Here is a 20,039-nt window from a genome sequence, read left to right on the forward strand (position 1 = left end):
CTAACCTACAAGGCAATCAACAAAGCTGCACCAACATACATCTCTTCTCTTGTCTCAAAATATCTCCCAACTCGGCAACTCCGTTCTTCACAAGATCTGCGTCTCTCATCCACCCTCATTACATCCTCCCATTCCCGGTTACAGGACTTCTTTCGGGCTGCACCCACTCTATAGAGTTCTCTCCCTCGCATAGTAAGACTCTCCTCTGGTCTACAAACTTTCAAGCGTTCTCTGAAAACCCACCTCTTCAGACAAGCTTATAATATTCCTCAACCACCCTCCTAACCTCACTACATTTCCCTTTTACCATCGTTACACAATTTCACACAAGACAACTACCCCCTGACCAACATTGTTGTGTGACAGGATCATTTAGCTTATGAGTCACTTTTACCTTTGCAGTATGGCTAGGCCGAAATGCAAAATGTAGACTTAACCTCATGTATCAAACTCCCATTGTCCCATAGATTGTAAGCTTGCGAGCAGGGCCTTACAACCTCTTGGTCTGTTTTACCAAGTTTGTTTGTTAGTTTACTGTGTTTGTCCCCAATTGTAAAGCGCTACGGAATATGTTGGAGCTATATAAATAAATGATGATGATGATGATGATGATCCCCTTTGATGTTTGTTCTTGCTATAGAACCTCTAGCACATACAATTAGACAGGCTTTAGATTTCCCAGGTATTACTCTTCATTCCTACACACATAAACTGTGTTTGTTCGCAGACAATGGACTTCATTTGTTACCAGCCCGAAGACCTCATTGTCGGCATTGAAACTCATTTCGGATCGATATAGTGAGGTCTCGCTTTACAAATTGAACATTACTAAATCTGAAGCCCTCCCTATCAATATAGCACAGCCCTCACTCTCGGCTTTGCAAAAGCGATTTTTTTTGTTTTGTTTGGTTAAAGGAGTCTCTGTCATACCTGGGCATACATATACCACCTGCCTTGTCTACTATATTTAAGACTAACTTATCCCCAATTTTTTTACATCGCTCCTCATTGGCCAAGAACTGGATCGACTTTGAGGTCTCCTGGCTGGGTCGCATAGCCGCTTTTAAAATTATGCTATTACCCAAACTTATGTATATCTTCCACCCTATGCCATATATTGAACCCAAAAGATTGATGGCTCGGTTTCATACACTAATGATGACCTATGTGTGGAGGCAGAAACGCCCCCTTCTCACTAACAAACGTATGTCCCTACCTAAGACGCGAGGGGGTCTAATGCTCCCGAATCTAATCCACTACCAAGAAGCGTGTATATTGAGCCACCTTAGAGATTGGGCACTTCCCCAGGCATAAAAGCCTTGGGTAGACACTGAAAGTGCCCTGTGCTCAAGCTTTCCTTTCCCTGACCTACTGTGGATTCCCAAACTTGCCCGCCCCCCAGCTGTATATGGACTAGCATCCATCTCAGATGCCATGCAGGCATGGGATAGGGTTATTGGATTGCATGCAGACTTTACACTTTCATCTCGTAACCTCTCCCTTCATTCGGTCTCCAAACTTATCCCGGGTCTGAATCTTACCAATTGGAAGAAGAGAGAGATCACATCTCTATCTGATTTGTTTGCCCAGTGTCTCCTTCTCCCTATCTCTCTGCTCCAAGACCGCTATAGCCTCCCCCTATCTGAGACATACAGATATTTGCAAGTCAGACACTGGGTGTTAACGGTCTCTAAGGCTCCTCACTCTCTCTCCTCGCCCCCAGATTCCAATTTTAGATAGACTGAAAAAAGGTGTCAATAAAGGCAGAATAACGTTTTGGTACCAGTATCTCTACTCCTTGATTCCCTCTTTGAAAGTCCCAGCCCAGCTTCACTGTGAAGCTGACATGGGGTTATCCCTTACTCAGCAGCAGTGGGAAATTATCTATTCAACCTCCCACCACATGTCAAAGTGCATTAATCACACAGAAATGCAGGTATACCTCCCCTGGGACCAGCTTCACAGGATCTAGCCAAATCAGTCAAAATTCTATTGGCGCCACTGTTCCCAGGTAGCCGATGTTTTTCAAGTTTTTTGGACATGTCCGGTTCTCAAGCCACTCTGGGGTGAGGTTTTTGCCTTGATTTCCACAGTGTTGAAAACCACTGTTGCTCCACATCCTGCCTTGGCCTAACTTGATATATATCCAACCTCTGTACCTAAACATGACCGCTACCTCTTGGGTCATATGCTTATAGCCGCTAGAGCAGCAACAGCTCAAAATTGGAAGTCTCCTAACCCCCCCTACCATCACCCGCATTGTCTCAAAATCCAATATAGCTTTGATATGGAGACAATAGACATGCCCTGTTCCTCATGTGCATCAGCACCTATTATAAAATGGTTTAATTGGCATGAGTATGTTACAGAATACTCTGGTGCACATCAAGATACGTCTATCCTACCCACATCCCCAGCAGCTCCGATAGAGTCCATCCAGTCTATCGACCAGGTTACTCCCCCTCACACCTCCGCTTGACCATGAGTATCTCCAGAATATCAGAATGTAAGATAACAACATGTTTTGTTGTATTTTCATTTTTCTCTATATGCACAATGTTACAATTATGAGCCAATGGCTCAACTGAGTGACCCCCCCTCCCCCGCGTGGGGGCCCCCTTGTGTCCTCCCTTGTTCTGACTCTCCCTTTTGCTTTCCCTTTTTGTTCTGTACCCCATTTATGTTTGAAAAGTTTCAATAAAAACTATTGATGTAAAAAGAATATCCTTCATTGTATGTAATGTTTGTTAGATTATCCTTCATTATGTTGCCTAAATATTCATTGATACTAATTGTTCTACAGTACTTTAGAGATCTTAAAGGCAGAAGGGAATCAGACAGTTAAAAAAAAGATTATATAATCCCTAGATACATGTAGGTACAGGCAGTGAATCATATTCATAATTGGTCAGTATAGATTAATGTTATATAATATGTATTCATAATTACCTATAATAATGAAGTAATCAATAGCCTGTGATTTTTTAAAACTGGTACCATTGTAAGTGAATGTAGCTTCACATGTATAATTCCCAGTATCTTGCGGAGTCACTTTATTGAGATTCAAGAAAAATCCTTTAGCATAATACTTGTCACCATCTAGGTCCAAAGGCTGGCATTCCTGTATGGAAATAAAACACATTATATAGTGTTAATCACTGGAAAAAAGCTAGAACGCCCTTAAAGGTGATCTAACAATAAAATACCATAGGTCAAATAATTATTTTTGCAGCAGTCGGGTCGAAGAAAAAGAGAAAGGAAAAGCTTTTCAGATAGCACCTCATTGGCTAGCTGCAGCCTTTTGCAATATATGGAAATACATAAACAAACAAAACAAAAGTGTTATAAGCAGGTTGATCAGTAGCAGCGGGGCGTACTGCTCTGAAGAGGGCATCCAAGGATTGTGATGTGATGCTCACATCCTACTCTGGGGCTCCCTCTTCTGCAAGATATGCCTCAATGCTGACGTCCCTCCCAGGACAATCGTAATAAACAGTGCCATTTGGCTGAGGGTTTCCATCCCTCTTAAAATTTCTCCCAGGCTCAATTTCAGTTAAACTAACATTTAGAAAAGTATATTTCACTATAATTTCTACACCTCAGAAATAAAGTATCCCACAGCACACCTATTTACATACATTAAAAAATAATGACAATACCACTTACATTTGCACTGCATTACTAAGCACCATTTTAATTTTAGAAAAAAAATGTATTGTTACCTTAAACCATTTTATCTGTGTCTTCTCTTCATTCACATAGTCACTCATGTCAGGACATTCAATTGTAAGCGCTGATTGCATCGGTGGCTTAAAACGGTACATTACGGTGTGATTATAGCACAGACCATCATCGTTTTTAAACACTTCTACTTTTTTAAGCCTCTGGGTGCAGTATGTTGAATTTCTGCATTTAACAGGGGAAGAAAAACAATACGGTACAAAAGAATGGATGACATCACTATTGACTGTAAATGGCTCGCTATAAATATTCAATTGTAAGCGTAAGGCAACCCATTTGCATGATCTATGATACATTTCAGACATGGTGGATTCTCAACATTCCTGCCGTTAAGATTGTGTTTAGATTCCCCAACACTATAGTTTATTGTTACAAGATCCTGGGCTTTCGCCTATATTGCACAACCTACTACACAGCATATGGAAACTATGAAAATTAGTATGGAGGTGTTTCTGAACCAAACATTACATCCCTGGCACTTATTTGTATGAGGTAGGTTAAGAAATGTGGCATTTTTATTTGCTGAATGTATTAGTTTGATTTGTTTGTGATTGAGAATTGAGGATTCATGAAGTATAACAAGTTTAGCTTTTACGTTTTTTTAATTTTTGTGCCAACAATCACCTTTGTTGCTTTTTTTTAAATAGTAACAAAATTGCCTGGCTTAACAGTGTCAGTTGTAGACTGTAGCTGGAGATTATATTAATACTTTACTAATAATTTGGGTACACACTACAGAAAATTTCTCCTTATTCATGTGTACACACTATACACTTTTTATAAGATTTATTTTCAGATCTGTGCTCTTCATCTGTCATAACCATCTGCTGTAAAGACTGTAACTCTGTAAACTCTATGGAGATCTGCCTACACTGCTGGTCGTGAGTACATGAACACTTCTACATTTGCCCGACCTGATCGTAGGAGCGTACACACTAATGCAATATTAGACCTAACAGGCATTTATTGTGTGATTGGCATGATAAACAGGTGAAATACCTGTAGTGTGTACGCAGCTTAAGGCTTTGTAACATGTACCATTATTCCAAGACCTAAATTTGCAAAACACTGATCAGTCATCACACAATCTTACCTGAGAACACATGAGTAGTAGTCTTTATCATCCAGCCTTGCGGGGTAAAAGCTAAGGAAGTTTTTATACTGATGAACTCTCGCTTGTCTGTCTGAGGTGATTTCTGTCTGTGAGTCCTTTCTAAACCAGGTTACATTGAAATTGTTTTTTTCTAATAGGTATTGAAGTGGGCAGATGACATTAACAGGCTGGCCATCCGTGACATATGCCAGCTCAAACTCCACTCCATCATCGTTACACAGCTCTACAAGACAAATCATGAAAAATATATTATTTGTATATGTATACCTATAAACAATGCATACATAACATGGGTGGTACAATCTAGGCAACAGACCTCTATATGTCTCATGAAAATAATCATAAAGCGTGTTCACAGAAGCTATACTTGACATTTTTACAAATGTTATGTAATTTACTCTTGGCAGCTAAATTGCAAAGTCATAACACAGCATACATCAGTGCTAAACTATAAGGACAATTAAAAGAAATCCCATATTTAAAATGTTTTAAAAATATACCATATAGGTAGGTTAAGTGTACATCATTACTTTCACAAAAAACTAAAAACGCTGACAAAAAGTGCTGTGCAGTTGTGCCCTCACAGCATATATGTTTGTGCAAATGCATCTATTTACTGTATCTGCCTTGTACAATCTGGTTCTTCATGTAATGGGCTAGCCTTCAAGGTCAGTAACACTTTAGATGTATAGCTCAATGCGATAACAACACCTATCACTGCCAAAGGTCAGGACAACTTTGTCATGTGGGTCAGAAAGCTGAAAGGAATTTCCCATTCACCGCTGCCTTGGGTCGTAGCAGAGCAGAAGCAAACAAGTGCCACCTGCACCAATGGCAATGAATGAGTTTTCGAGTTGTGAAAGCTTAAAAAGCACTAGGCAGACCCTGGGGTTATGGACACGCCTCCATTGCAACATGGCCATATCACCTGTCCCAATTCCTGGCACTCCAAAGTTGGGAAGTATGCATGTAGGTCTGGTTGCCTGTTTCAAACTCATAGAATTCCTGCAGCCAGTTTGCAATTCAACACACTTTCACTTTTTTATTTTATGTATACGTAGCAAAGCTGTCTTGTTCCTATTACCATGGGAACACAGCAGAGGTTAACCTTTGCAGTGAGTCTGAGCTGCGAGGCAGGGCAGGAAGGAAGGAGAGGTGCAGGCAGCCTGAGGAGTGTAGCAGCAACAAGGAAAGGAGAGATGTCTAAAAGGAGAGTATGCTGGAAGGACAGAGTGTGCCCGCTGACACAGAGACCACAGAACTATAAAAGAAGCTACTGGGTGTAGTGTGGCATAGGAGAGTCTTGTAGCCGGATCTCTGCAGAGATTCAGCTATCAAACAGGCTGAGGGAGATTACGCAGCAAAGCGAGCCTATATGCAGAGACGGAGACTCCCATTATTAGCAAACTGAGTTTTCAGCTAGCAAGATCAGGCTTACAGGTAGTCTATGACCGAAAAGTGGCTGAAATCGTCATCTTCATCCAGAGAAAAAGAAATAGGTATTGACACACCAAACACTGATACCATTAGTGCTGCATTAAGAAAATAACATTATGCCTTTAATATCCACAAGTCAGACATTTTAACATTAATCTGTACATATATCAGAGACCATGTTACCTGTCAGAAATTTAGAGACAAAGTATCAGAGATCTAATGCAAGTTACATCTAAAGATACCCAAGTTTAGTAGCCTGGGTTACCAACAGTTCTGCAAGTATACCAATATTAACTAGTTAATCTCACAAACTATTTAATATTGCCAGGGCTGTGATTATTGTGCTAAATTATTGTTGATTTATATTTTTCATACTGTGTGTGAGTGAGTTATGGGAAAGTTTGGGCGCCAGTGAATGCATGTGTAGCGGCCATCTTGTTTCTTCATTATTACTATTCACTGTACTGTTGTCTTTGATTATTATGTTACCCATTGTCCCACTTATCCCTTCCAGAATCTCCCATATATAAATCTGATTACCCATTTACTTTCCCCAAAATAAACACCTAGTTGATTGTTCGTAACCATAGTGTGTGATCCATTATTATTCAGAGGGTTAGTGTGGTCAGGTATAAGGGCCTCCCGAGTCAACCCTTGATGGATTCAGTTACAGTTCACATCCTACCATACTATGTGGAAGACACGGGTAGAGGCACTGATGAAAGAGACACAATATTTCATCAAGCCTTTCAGCGTGCTAGGGAAAGGGTTGTTAATGGGGTACGGACATTTTTAATTACCTGTAACACACATGCATTAATTTTATATTAATGGAACATGGTGGAGAAATGTGTTCACTAGGGGGCGGACCTCATAAAATGTGGAAGAGGGGTAAATATAAATGCGGGCCTTCAAATTGTTTTGCAAAGTTCAACTACATCATACCACTCAACTGTCCCTATTTAGGCAGAACAGTCCCAATCTTAAGGGTCTGTCCCAACAGTCAGCACCTTTGTCCCACCAGCTGGAATGTTGGGAGTTATGACACGTTCACAGCTACTCTGCAATGCATGTGATATTTTAGGGAATATTGGTAAGGGGTGACTTAATTCTTCAGAAGCACTAGACATGCCCCTGGGGTGATAGGTTGTGCCCCCATTTGTGACGTGACCACTTCCCCATTATTCAGTGTTACCCTGACATTTCACTTCACCTGCATTCAAAATTAAGTATTACCTCTCAATTTCATTACAGACAGCTGAAACCCCTCCCACATATACTATACAGAGTCTTAATGGAATATATTACAGGTTAAAATACTTAGAATATAGTTATTTGAGCTATTGTGATATCACCATCACTCTGTGTTTAAAAATCAACAATTCTACCTTATGAATTTCTGCAAAGCAAGCTTGTTAACTTGTCTATCTATTCCCTTAGTATAGCAGCTCCCAACATGCATAAAAACCTGAGAAGTTAGAGAGATTGTTGGCATATTTAGTTAATTGTTTCCTACTCTCCCAGAATATCTTGGAGACTCACACATTTATGGGAGCTCTCCCGGGCTCCTGGGATGGCAGAGAAACCTTCCGAATCTTGCCTGCTTCGTTGGTGAAGATGGTGGGGGTGGGGTTAATCATGTCACCCTGGCCCCGCCCCCTGCTAAAATAAGCTGAAATTGGGATTGTATAGCAGGGAGCAGGGTCTACTGATGTGATTAGTGTGGCCATGCCACCAAGACACAGCCAACTTTGGAGATCTCCCAGAGGGGTGATCTCCAAAGTTGGCAAGTATGATTTTGTTGAGTATAAGAACTCCAGTTATTTAAGGTATATTATTCAGCTCAGTAATGCACCACATTTTATTTATGTTAAAGACTTGCCTTGTTATTTAGCAAGGAACTGATAAAGAATACAAACAACATGTTTTTAAAGGATGATACAATATACACACAAAATAATTTGCATTATTTCTGGATCTTTGCTTTTAGATGTAAAATAATCCAATTGTTAAGTTAGCGCATTTCAAGGTGCACGCCCTCTTCCTGTTCCTTGGAACTAAAACCTTAATAGAAAATTGTGCATGTTTGCAGATGTAGTTGAACATGCATATGGTGAAAAAAGTGTAAATGCCTCTGCAATGTAAATCCTGCTAACACTTTAGTACCCCTTCATTACTTTAAACTTTTACATTTTTCTCCTAAATTACAGCATGGTTTATTCTCAACTATGTTTTAAATCGATCACAACTATGGTGGGAAATTGTCCTAATTGGTTTTGCACCTTACAACACAGAACAGGAAGATGCAAAATTAGTCCCATTAAAAGTATAGAACACACCTTTGAGCAGAGGAAAAATTGGGTCCTTTAGACTTGAAAAATGTTATGCATCTGCACATAAAACTGTGAATTCCTCCCTAAGTCTAGCTTCTCCACGCCCACCAGCTAATTTAAATAATCCTGTCCTGCAAAACAAAACATGAATTTTCCGCTCGATGCAGTACTAGGCATCAACCCCATACTTAGCAAAGCCGACCCTGAAACATCCAACTTGTCCCATTGGCATGTGCAAACCTTTGCACCCTTACAAATGTTGCAATCTCAGTCATCCTAACCTTATGTATTTCTGTAAAATCTGGGACGCTTGCTCAACAGTAGATGTGTTACATCACAAAAGAACATTTGTGTTACATATATGCACTTTTGTTGTCTTAAATGAGTCTAGATAAGTATTGTAAGCGCACTTACAAACACAAACTTTTTACGGAAAACAGAAAACATAGTTTCGAAATTATAGGGGATAGAAATTTGAAAAGATTACACACCATTAATTCAACCTATGAAACATACCACTTATTTTATTCTCTGACTTTGTTAGGAACCCCTCCAGCCGGCACAACACAACCCGGAGTCTACTCTGCCAGTCAGGTGTTCACTGGAGCCCCTGATGGTGGGGACAGACTGGGCTGCAGACTGACAGAGGGTCGTGAAGTGTGTACCGGCTGGGGAGAACCCAGGCAAGAAGAGTCAGGTCCACGCAGAGGTCAAAGGCCGGCAGCAGGTAACAGTAATGATGAACAAGCTGAGGTCAGAGGTCACAGGCAAAGTAGCAGAACGGGTAAACAAGCCAAGGATCAGGGTCACAGGAAACACAAGCGAAGTCCAATACGAAGCCAAGGGTCATACACGGGAAGTCAAACGTAGATACAGGATACAGGAACTGGAACAAGCAGGTCAGCAGACTGGAGCACAGAAGCTATAACCGGCAATGAGGCAGCAGACCTCATTGCCTTAAATACCCAGCTGAACCAATCACAGGTTGAACACACTCCTGCAGGTTAATAGAGCAGTCACTAATAGAGCCAATCAGGGCTTGCCCCTGGCCTGCACAGTTGCAGGCTAATGCCTGTAATTGCCTCCTATGATCTGCCCCTATTAATTAGCCCACAGGCTGTAGAATCGCTGCGCCCGGCTTCCTCCTATTGCCGGGACGCAGCTCTGAAGCGTCTGCTGTTTGCCCCGGCAACGGCCGGGTTATGGCCGGAAATGACGTCCCGGTCGCCATGGCGACGGCCGGGACGCGGGTGAGTGAGTCGCGGCGGCTGGGCACTGCCGCGGCTCGTAACAGTACCCCCCCCTTGAGGAGGGGTCGAGGGACCCCGACATCCTGGTTTCCTAGGGAATTTTTTGAAGAACTCCTTCAGTTTCTTTGGGGCATGGAGTTGTCTCCGCGGAACCCAAGATCGCTCTTCTAATCCGCGATTCCTCCATTGTATAAGGAAATGCACCTGTCCTTGAACATTTTTAGAATCAAGGACCTTTTGAATCACGAATTTTTGTGGCCCACTGGAACCTCTCCCAGGCACACTTGAAGACTGGGCTTGACCAGGATAAAGCACTGGCTTCAATAGAGAACAATGAAAGGTGTTTGGAATTCTTAACGAGCCTGGAATTTTTAACCTAAATGCGACGGAGTTCACCTGCTTGATGATAAGAAACGGCCTGATGAACTTAGGGCCCAATTTCTTGCAAGGTTGTCTGAGCCTGATATTTTTTGTAGACAGCCAGACTTTCTGGCCAACCTTAAGGGAGCAGGGGGTACGGTGTCGGTCCGAAATTTTTTTTGCAATAAGTGAGGCTTGTTTTAAAGATGAATGTACTTTCTTCCAGACAACTCTGAGATCCCTGGCAGTGGAACGGATCTCCTGGATACCAACGGACTGGAGTGAATACAAAGAGTTAGATCTGGGGTGGAAACCATAATTGCAAAAGAACGGAGAGGTTTTCGTGGATGAGTGACAGGAGTTGTTACAGGCAAATTCTGCCCAGGGCAACAAGGAGGACCAGTTGTCATGGAACTCTGATATGTAGCATCGCAAGAACTTCTCCAAGGACTGGTTAACCCTTTCAGTCTGCCCATTTGACTGAGGGTGGTATGCAGATGATAAACTGACCTTGATTCCCAGGAGGGTACAGAATGATCTCCAGAACTGCGCTATGAACTGGGAACCCCGATCGGAGACGATGTCTGTAGGGAGTCCATGGAGGCGGAAAATGTGTTGAATGAACAAAACTGCCAAATCTCGAGCAGTAGGCAGTCTAGTGAGTGGAATGAAATGTGCCATCTTGCTGAACCGGTCTACCACGACCCAAATGGTATTGTGTCCCGCAGAGGGTGGCAGATCGACTATAAAGTCCATGGACAGATGGGTCCAGGGTTTACCAGGGGCGGCCAACGGAACTAACTGACCTACCGGGCGAGTCCTGGGAACTTTGTTCCTGGCACAAACTTCACAGGACCGGACGTGACTCTTGACGTCAGCAGACAGAGACGGCCACCATACAGTACGGGAAAGGATTTCCAGTGTTTTGTAGACTCCAGGATGCCCAGCAGTCCGACTGTTGTGTGCCTCAGCAAGGACTGTCTTCCTTAGATGAACTGGGACAAACAAACATCCTGCCGGAGTGTTATCAGGAGCCAACCTCTGGAACCTTTGTAAGGTACAGCTCAAATCTTGAGTTAATCCGGCATGAATCATAGACACAGGAACAATAGGCTCTGAGCAGGTGACCGGAGCATGATGTGCCAGGAAACTTCTAGACAGGGCGTCCGCTTGAATATTTTTGGAACCAGGACGATAGGTGATAATAAAGTTGAACCGAGTGAAGAACAGCGACCACCGAGCCTGTCGGGGGTTCAGACGTTTGGCTGACTGTATATACTGTAAGTTCTTATGATCCGTTATAACGGAGATCTGGTGTGCAGCGCCTTCCAACCAGTGTCGCCATTCCTCAAAGGCCCATTTAATTGCCAGCAATTCTCGGTTTCCCACGTCATAGTTGGTTTCCGCTGATGAGAACTGACGGGAAAAAAAGGCACATGGATGTAAGCGGTGGGTCTGGGGGTCTTTTTGTGACAAGACAGCCCCAGCACCGACGTCAGAAGCATCTACCTCAAGAACAAACGGTACCCTAGGATCCGGATGTCTGAGAACCTGAGCAGACACAAAAGCTTTCTTCAGGGTTTTAAATGCATTTATTGCCTGTTGTGACCAAACAGTTGGATCACCTCCTTTGCGGGTCAAGGTGACAATAGGAGCCACGATATCAGCAAAGCCGCCAATAAACCTCCTGTAGTAATTGGCGAATCCCAGGAATCTCTGGACCGCCTTGAGGTTATTCGGTTGAATCCAATCCAGAATTGCTTGGACCTTGGTTGGGTCCATGGAGAAACCTTCTGAGGAGATTAGATAACCGAGGAAGGATACCTTCTGGACCTCGAACTCGCATTTCTCGAGTTTCGCGTAGAGATGATGTTCCCGTAATTTCTGTAGGATTTGTCTGACATGACCCTGGTGCGCAGACAACGATTTTGAATATATGAGGATGTCATCAAGGTAAACAACAACAAAGTGTCCCAGGAACTCACGTAACACCTCATTAATCAAATCCTGAAATACGGCAGGAGCATTACTCAGGCCAAACGGCATGACCAGGTATTCATAATGGCCCGAGAGCGTGTTGAACGCCGTCTTCCACTCATCACCTGCTCTAATACGTATGAGATTATAGGCTCCACGAAGATCAATTTTTGTGAAGATAGTGGCTCCTCTTAATTGATCAAAAAGAACGGAGATGAGGGGAAGGGGGTAGGTGTTCTTAACCGTAATAAGGTTCAGCCCTCGATAGTCGATACAGGGTCTGAGTCCACCGTCCTTCTTGGGTACAAAGAAACACCCTGCTCCTACTGGGGACTTGGATGGCCTGATGAAGCCCTTCTCCAAGTTTTCGTCAATATACTCCTGCATGGATTTGGTCTCTGGACCGGAGAGAGGATACAAGCGTCCCTTGGGTAATTTAGAGCCCGGAATGAGCTCAATGGCACAGTCGAAATTGCGGTGCGGTGGTAGTGTGTCAGCAGCCTTTTTGGAGAAAACATCCCAGTAGTCATGATACTGAGAAGGGAGCTGCTCCGGATAAGACTGAATAATACGTAGAGGTAGTGTCAAGCAAGACTGTGTACAATGGGGGCTCCACTGGACAATTTCTCCTTTTGCCCAATCCATGACGGGGTTATGGCAGGATAGCCAAGGGTGGCCCAGAATTAAAGGAACCGATGGACATTCGATAAGACGTAAGACTATGGATTCCGAATGGAGAGCGCCAACGTTCAACTGTAGTGGTGGGGTCTCCCAAGTAATCTTGCCTCCTGGCAACGGACTACCATCTAAGCCACATACCGTAATGGCAGATTGGAGTTTAATCCGCGGAATCCCAGCAGAGCGGGCAAACTCGATGTCAAGGAAGTTGCCAGCAGCTCCACTGTCAATGAAGGCTGATAGTTTCGTAGAACGAGCACTGAACGTGAGCTGTGCAGGGACCAATAGTGCATTTTTCTGGGAGACAATTTGTAGACCTAAGTGAACTCTCCCCTTGTTCCTTAGGCATGCTCGTTTCCCGACTTGTTTGGGCAAGAACGGGAGAAGTGGCCTCTTGCGCCACAATATAAACATAAGCCTTGTGACCGTCTCCTGTCTCTCTCCTCAGAGGAAAGACGGTATGCTCCCAATTGCATTGGTTCCTCACCATCCTGGGAGATAGGAACGAAGGCGTATGGAGGTGATAACGTTTCCTTTTCAGTTTTCCGCTCTTTATATCTCCTGTCAATTTTAATGGAGAGGTGCATCAGATCCTCCAGAGAGCTAGGAGACGGGTATTGCACTAGCGAATCTTTAATCTGTTCAGATAGGCCGACACGGAACTGACTACGTAAGGCAGGGTCGTTCCATCCACTGTCAGGTGACCATCTACGGAATTCCGCGCAGTATTCTTCTGCCGACCGTCTGCCTTGTTTCAAGGACCGTAGGTGAGCTTCCGCGGAGGCCACTCGATCCGGGTCATCGTACAGTAAACCCAATGCCTCAAAGAAGGAGTCTACGGACTGCATGGCCGGACTGGTCTGTGGCAAAGAAAACGCCCAAGACTGGGGGTCACCCTGTAGAAGGGAAATAATAATCCCAACTCGTTGCTGCTCTGAACCGGAGGAGCGGGGTCTCATCCGAAAATAGAGCTTGCAGCTCTCCCTGAAGTTCCGAAACAAGGTTCTATTTCCGGAGAACCGATCCGGTAAATTCATTTTGGGCTCACAGATGGGATCTGGAGGAGATTGTGAAGCTTTTGTGGCTTCTTCTTGAACAGACATACGCTCAGCCAATCCCTGCATCATCTGATACAAAGACTCAACATGGCCTGCTAGGGTTTGTGCCGGAGACGGTGTGGATCCACTTGCATCCATCCTAATCTTATCTCCGTGAGTAGGCCGGTTATAATGTTAGGAACCCCTCCAGCCGGCACAACACAACCCGGAGTCTACTCTGCCAGTCAGGTGTTCACTGGAGCCCCTGATGGTGGGGACAGACTGGGCTGCAGACTGACAGAGGGTCGTGAAGTGTGTACCGGCTGGGGAGAACCCAGGCAAGAAGAGTCAGGTCCACGCAGAGGTCAAAGGCCGGCAGCAGGTAACAGTAATGATGAACAAGCTGAGGTCAGAGGTCACAGGCAAAGTAGCAGAACGGGTAAACAAGCCAAGGATCAGGGTCACAGGAAACACAAGCGAAGTCCAATACGAAGCCAAGGGTCATACACGGGAAGTCAAACGTAGATACAGGATACAGGAACTGGAACAAGCAGGTCAGCAGACTGGAGCACAGAAGCTATAACCGGCAATGAGGCAGCAGACCTCATTGCCTTAAATACCCAGCTGAACCAATCACAGGTTGAACACACTCCTGCAGGTTAATAGAGCAGTCACTAATAGAGCCAATCAGGGCTTGCCCCTGGCCTGCACAGTTGCAGGCTAATGCCTGTAATTGCCTCCTATGATCTGCCCCTATTAATTAGCCCACAGGCTGTAGAATCGCTGCGCCCGGCTTCCTCCTATTGCCGGGACGCAGCTCTGAAGCGTCTGCTGTTTGCCCCGGCAACGGCCGGGTTATGGCCGGAAATGACGTCCCGGTCGCCATGGCGACGGCCGGGACGCGGGTGAGTGAGTCGCGGCGGCTGGGCACTGCCGCGGCTCGTAACAGACTTTTAACATTTATATGGATAACATATTTTATGTGCACTATATTGGCGCTTTGTTCAGTGTTTTTGTTTTAACTTGACTGTGATAATATTTGTATTCACTGTTTAAACAAGATATATTTTTTACTTTTTTTGGTATAGCAAGTGCTATGAATGTCATAGAGCATGTACAGTAAATGTTAATACATGCTCTATTCCTAAGCAGAACGACACCCAAATATGTTATGCTATTCAAGGTCTATTGTAGTATATTGGATCCTAGTATATCAAATTCAATATCGAGCACTAAGGCTTCAGATTTAGTGAAATTTCCCTAAAACCTAGAAATCATACCAAATCTATCCAGCACTGGCTTTACAAACTTCTGAATTAGATATAAAAAGAAAGATTTCATAAACATATGCTGTTACTCTCAATTCCATACTAGACATTCAACCTATTAAAGCATTTTTCGTTCAGCAATAGCTTTTAAATATGTACAGAAATATCACCCCTATCAACGCATTTTAATAAATGAGGGTCATATTCTAAAACTACTTTATGCAAACCAGGCTTTCACTGCTAGTGCTTTTATATTTTATCTTACTAATATGCTTGAACGTAGAAATGTATTTGTTTTATCAATGAGTTATATAGAACAGTCTGATGAGAATGAAAAAAACGCAAAAAACTTCGGCAGGAAATGGTCAGCATATCATAAATATCTGTGGTCAGCTGCTCAACACTAAAGATCAAAGTATGATATGTGCTCTGTGCAGAAATAAACTAATGTGCCTTTGTCTGATAAGATAAACCACTGAAGGGTTTTTTATGAATCACCAGCTAAAACTGCAAGCTATGGATCAACTCATTCTTACTAACCATTAACTCAACTAAAGTAAGATTAGCTGTAATGCTTTTGGATGTTAACCCGTCTGTGACCAGATCAGAGGTGTACACTTTTTGAAGACCTCCTTTATAGAGGACCATGTCAATGATGATCATTATTGCAAAAAATAATAATGCGACCACATGCTGTTGTCTGACAGAGGCATAGCTATTACAATCCACAAATTGATTAACTAATTGCAAAAAAAAAAATCTGCATGGCCTTATGGCAATGCTCTATTTAGCTGTTTATACCTACAACATGATATAAACCCTTGACATTTGCTGACTTTACAATACAGACTTTCAAATCTCTGGTGGCTTTACAAGATGGGAAACCAAATTTCTAGTAGATTTACAAGATGGACAACCAAATCTCTGGTAGATTTACAAAATAGACAACCAAATCTCTGGTAGCTTTATGAAGCAGAACCCTAAATCTCTGGTGGTTTTACAAGGCAGACTCCCAGATCTCTGTTGGCTATACTAGTCAGTTCCCCCAGATCTGTGGTGGGAACACAATGCTGATTCCATAGATCTCTGGTGAGTAAGGCAGTTTCTCCAGATTTTTGGTGGCTTTACAAGGCCAATCCCCGAGATTTCTGGTGGCTTTACAAGGCAGATCTTCCAGATCTCTAGTGGTTTTACAAGTCAGACCACGAGATCGCTAGTTCCTTTACAAGTCAGATCCTGCAAATCGAAGGTCGCAGCACAATGCAGATCCCACAGATATTTGGTGACAAGACAACGCAGAGCTCATAAATCTTGTGGCAACACAATGTAAATTCAGAGTGTATTTACTGATACTGCGATTCCATGATCTCTGGGTGCAGCATCTAAAAGGAAATGCCAGGAAGCTGTCATAACCTTTAGACAACTCTCATAACTGTGATTGGTGGACTGCACCAGTCATTCACCAGTAAGAGTTCCGAGATAGGTATCTGGCACTCTGATGAATAGCCAGCACTATCCTTATATGAGTGCCAAGGGCTTTTGTTGTGTATCCAATACTTTGTGAATAGCCAGTGCTAGCCAAGATCCAGAGTGCCAATTTAGCTGAAAAATAGTGCTGATGATCATACAACAGTTCCCCACAGTTGGATAGTTAACTACCACCCACAATGACTAAACATTCAACTACTACTCACTAAAGCGGATATCTGGAAGCCAGAACGGCTTACAGAATCTCCACAGGACAAGGGAGATACCCAAGAGGGTCCTCTGACTTATGCAACTACCTGGAACCATGCAGCTAGACTGCAAGTCATCAGGTTTTATGTTACTACCCTAGGGATTTGTAGTCTGCAAAGGAAGGTGTACATACAAAGTTTAAGAGTCAGACAGGCCAGGACAGTAACAGATCAGAAGGTTGGTACCAAATCCTAATTGGAGACTCTTTGTCTATGGGTTATTGTGGTACAAAATGATGACAGGAAGATTGCATAGGAAGATGCCTCTTAGAATATAGTTAGAATATAGTTGTGAAGACATGATGTAGTATATTGGAAGAGGGCACAACTAGCTTTATTCGACAATAATTATGAATATGTCAGTTATAAAAGTTATGTATTTGCATTGCAGTTACACCAACTTTTACACATACACATTTACAAAGGCAAGAAAACTGACTTTAACATAAACACACAGGTATTCTTATGTTTTTTTGCATTAATATTATGGTTTTAACCCTTTTATTACAATTTCCCACCAAAAGCCAATAACCTTGTCACATTTGACACACTCCAAAATCTGTAATAGTAAAAAGATCCAAAGAATATTATGACTGTTTCTTGCATTTAACCACAGTGTACTACTTATATAAAAATAATGATGTATTCTTTTGTGATACAATATCCTGTCCTGCAGCACTGCTCTAGGAAACCAAAGGGTTTGGGATATGAGAATATAGTTCTCCCTGGACTTTGAGGTTTTAAGGGACAGATTCAAATAGCTTCAAAGTGTTCCTGCACAAACCATTGGCAATAACGAAGATTTTAACCATAAACATCCCGCAAAGACACTTGTTCTACGGAACCTCACAGCCAATTGAATCGACGCTTAAATGTGCAAATATAGAACCCATATACAAGTTACATATACATGATGAATAATTTTGTTATTATATATACTGTACTAGATTATAACCCATAAACAATATCTTCTCCTTTAATGTTCAGTTAATGGGGGATAACTTATAAAGAGGAAGGATGGAATTTTTTACTTGTCTTTAGGAAGGTCTTTTATGCTTCTATAACATTGTATTGCCATTTTTCCGTTAAGGAGTAAAAAGTGGTTATAGACTAGTAAGCACCACAGTAAAATATCACTTTTCACAGCATAGAACATTATGTAATTCTTTTTTATGAGGTTTTTTTCTAGTTGAATCTACTCTCCACATTGACAATAGTGACAAATTATCTTGTCTGCAGAGTGTAGAGGACCACCATAAAAACTAGAGATGCTCACTGACCCCCGTGAAGTGGTTTTGGTTTTGGATCTGGATTAGCTTCGTGTTTTGGTTTTGGTTTTGGATCTGTATTTTTTTAGAACAATTGCTAAAATATGCTCACATAATTTTGCTCTTTTTTTGATCCTACATTATTATTAACCTAAATAATACTAATTTCAAGTCATTTGCAGTCAATTTTGACCACCTCACAGGTCACAATATTATTTTCATACACTTTCGGACAAATACTGCAGCGACCTGGCTGGATGCTAAGCGACAGAGCAATGACACAAACACACGGCAGTTCCTACCACATCTAGGACACATTGGCACGAAGCTAATCCAGATCCAAAACTAAAACCAAAACCAGTTCTCGGGTGTCAATGAGCATCACTAATAAAAACGTCAAATTTTCTTATGGAGGCACAGAAAAAAAATTATTGAGGACCAAAAGTACAACAAATGATGTTTTTACATCAGAAATAAATATTTCATTAAATAGTCATTCCATCAAATACATTTTAAATATTCATATTTCTATAAATGTATAAAATACCCCATCAATAAAAACTTAAAAAATGTTAAAAAAATAAAATAATTTATAATCATACTTCTAAAGTAAAATCATACTTTTCAACACACATATTAATTTGTACTTACCTGCTTTGTACGATGGCAAATATGTCACAGTTAAGATATGAAGTATAAAAATAAGCCATGGCTTAAACATTTTATGGACCTATAAATAAAATAGAAGAATTAAATTGGAAGATACAGTAGATATAAGGGCAATATATAACTTTCATACAAACACAAAATAGCATCATTAGGACATTAACTTCTTTTACTTGGTTTTAAAAGTAATCTCATGCTCACCTTGAACCTGGAAAATACACCTGCAGGGGGCGAGGGTGAGTAACTTTAGATTGCAGTTGTTTACAGGGATGGGAGAGGAGGAAGTTTAAAAAATAAATCATATATATATATATAATATATATATATATATATATATATATAGTATATATATATATATATATATACACATATTTATAATATTATTTTTTTTAATTAACATATGGAGAATTAATGGAACATTACATGAAATACATAATAATGTTAGTTTTCATGTTCTGGGACCAAATTTAAAAGTGAAATGTGAATGTTTGTGAAACTGTATCAGTAATTCCCTTAAGTCTTAATGAATTGATTGGCTTCATTGTCATGAATACAGTATTCAAAAATGACTATATACATGGGTGTTTCTGTAACAGGTACAATGTCAGGTATTTTCCTGGGGAATTCCTTCTGATCTAATCACCAAACAAATCTAATATATTTGCATACCTAAATGAAATACATCAAGCTATTTACAGAACATATATAATTAGTACAAGGAAATAAAGCCATCAACATCCATTCAGACTAAGTATAATGTATGTAACAAAAAGTCATGCATAACACTGGGAGCTTTTTACTTTATCACTAAAAACAACTAATTGAGAGTGAAAGATGAATCTATTTTATAGCCCACCTTAAATTAATACAGGTTATTTTCTGAATGATATAAATGTTTTAATTAGTAAAATGATTTGTAAGATTTACAAAGATGTGTTGTTATATATACTGAAAGACTAAAGAGATTGAAAAGATAATTATTCTGTTACCAAAGTTGATAAAACTTACCTAATAAAGATAGATATGTCAATGGAAACAGTTTTTCTGATAATGTTCAATATATTGTAATATATATGCTTTAAGTCAACACAAACTAATTGTAGATCTTAATTAAAGTATTTTAAGAAAGGAAGATAGATAGGTCTTTAATATTTAGTCTTTTTCTATGTAATGA

The 20,039-nt window shown here is 41.4% G+C and overlaps 1 protein-coding gene across 5 annotated transcripts in view; it reads right to left on the reverse strand.

Annotated features, from left to right (window-relative positions):
- Window positions 1–20,039, reverse strand: part of IL1R1 (interleukin 1 receptor type 1) — an 82,679-nt gene that overhangs the window by 21,911 nt on the left and 40,729 nt on the right. For all 5 annotated transcript variants that reach the window (XM_075200210.1, XM_075200209.1, XM_075200211.1 and 2 more), the window contains 4 exons: window positions 18,851–18,929; window positions 4,835–5,078; window positions 3,723–3,906; window positions 2,950–3,121 (listed from right to left, as the gene is read on the reverse strand). In XM_075200210.1, the coding sequence (XP_075056311.1) occupies window positions 2,950–3,121; window positions 3,723–3,906; window positions 4,835–5,078; window positions 18,851–18,929 (679 nt within the window). The remainder of the gene's footprint in view (window positions 1–2,949; window positions 3,122–3,722; window positions 3,907–4,834; window positions 5,079–18,850; window positions 18,930–20,039) is intronic.

This window comes from Mixophyes fleayi, chromosome 2 (genome assembly GCF_038048845.1).
Source record: "Mixophyes fleayi isolate aMixFle1 chromosome 2, aMixFle1.hap1, whole genome shotgun sequence".
Lineage (NCBI taxonomy): Eukaryota > Metazoa > Chordata > Amphibia > Anura > Limnodynastidae > Mixophyes > Mixophyes fleayi.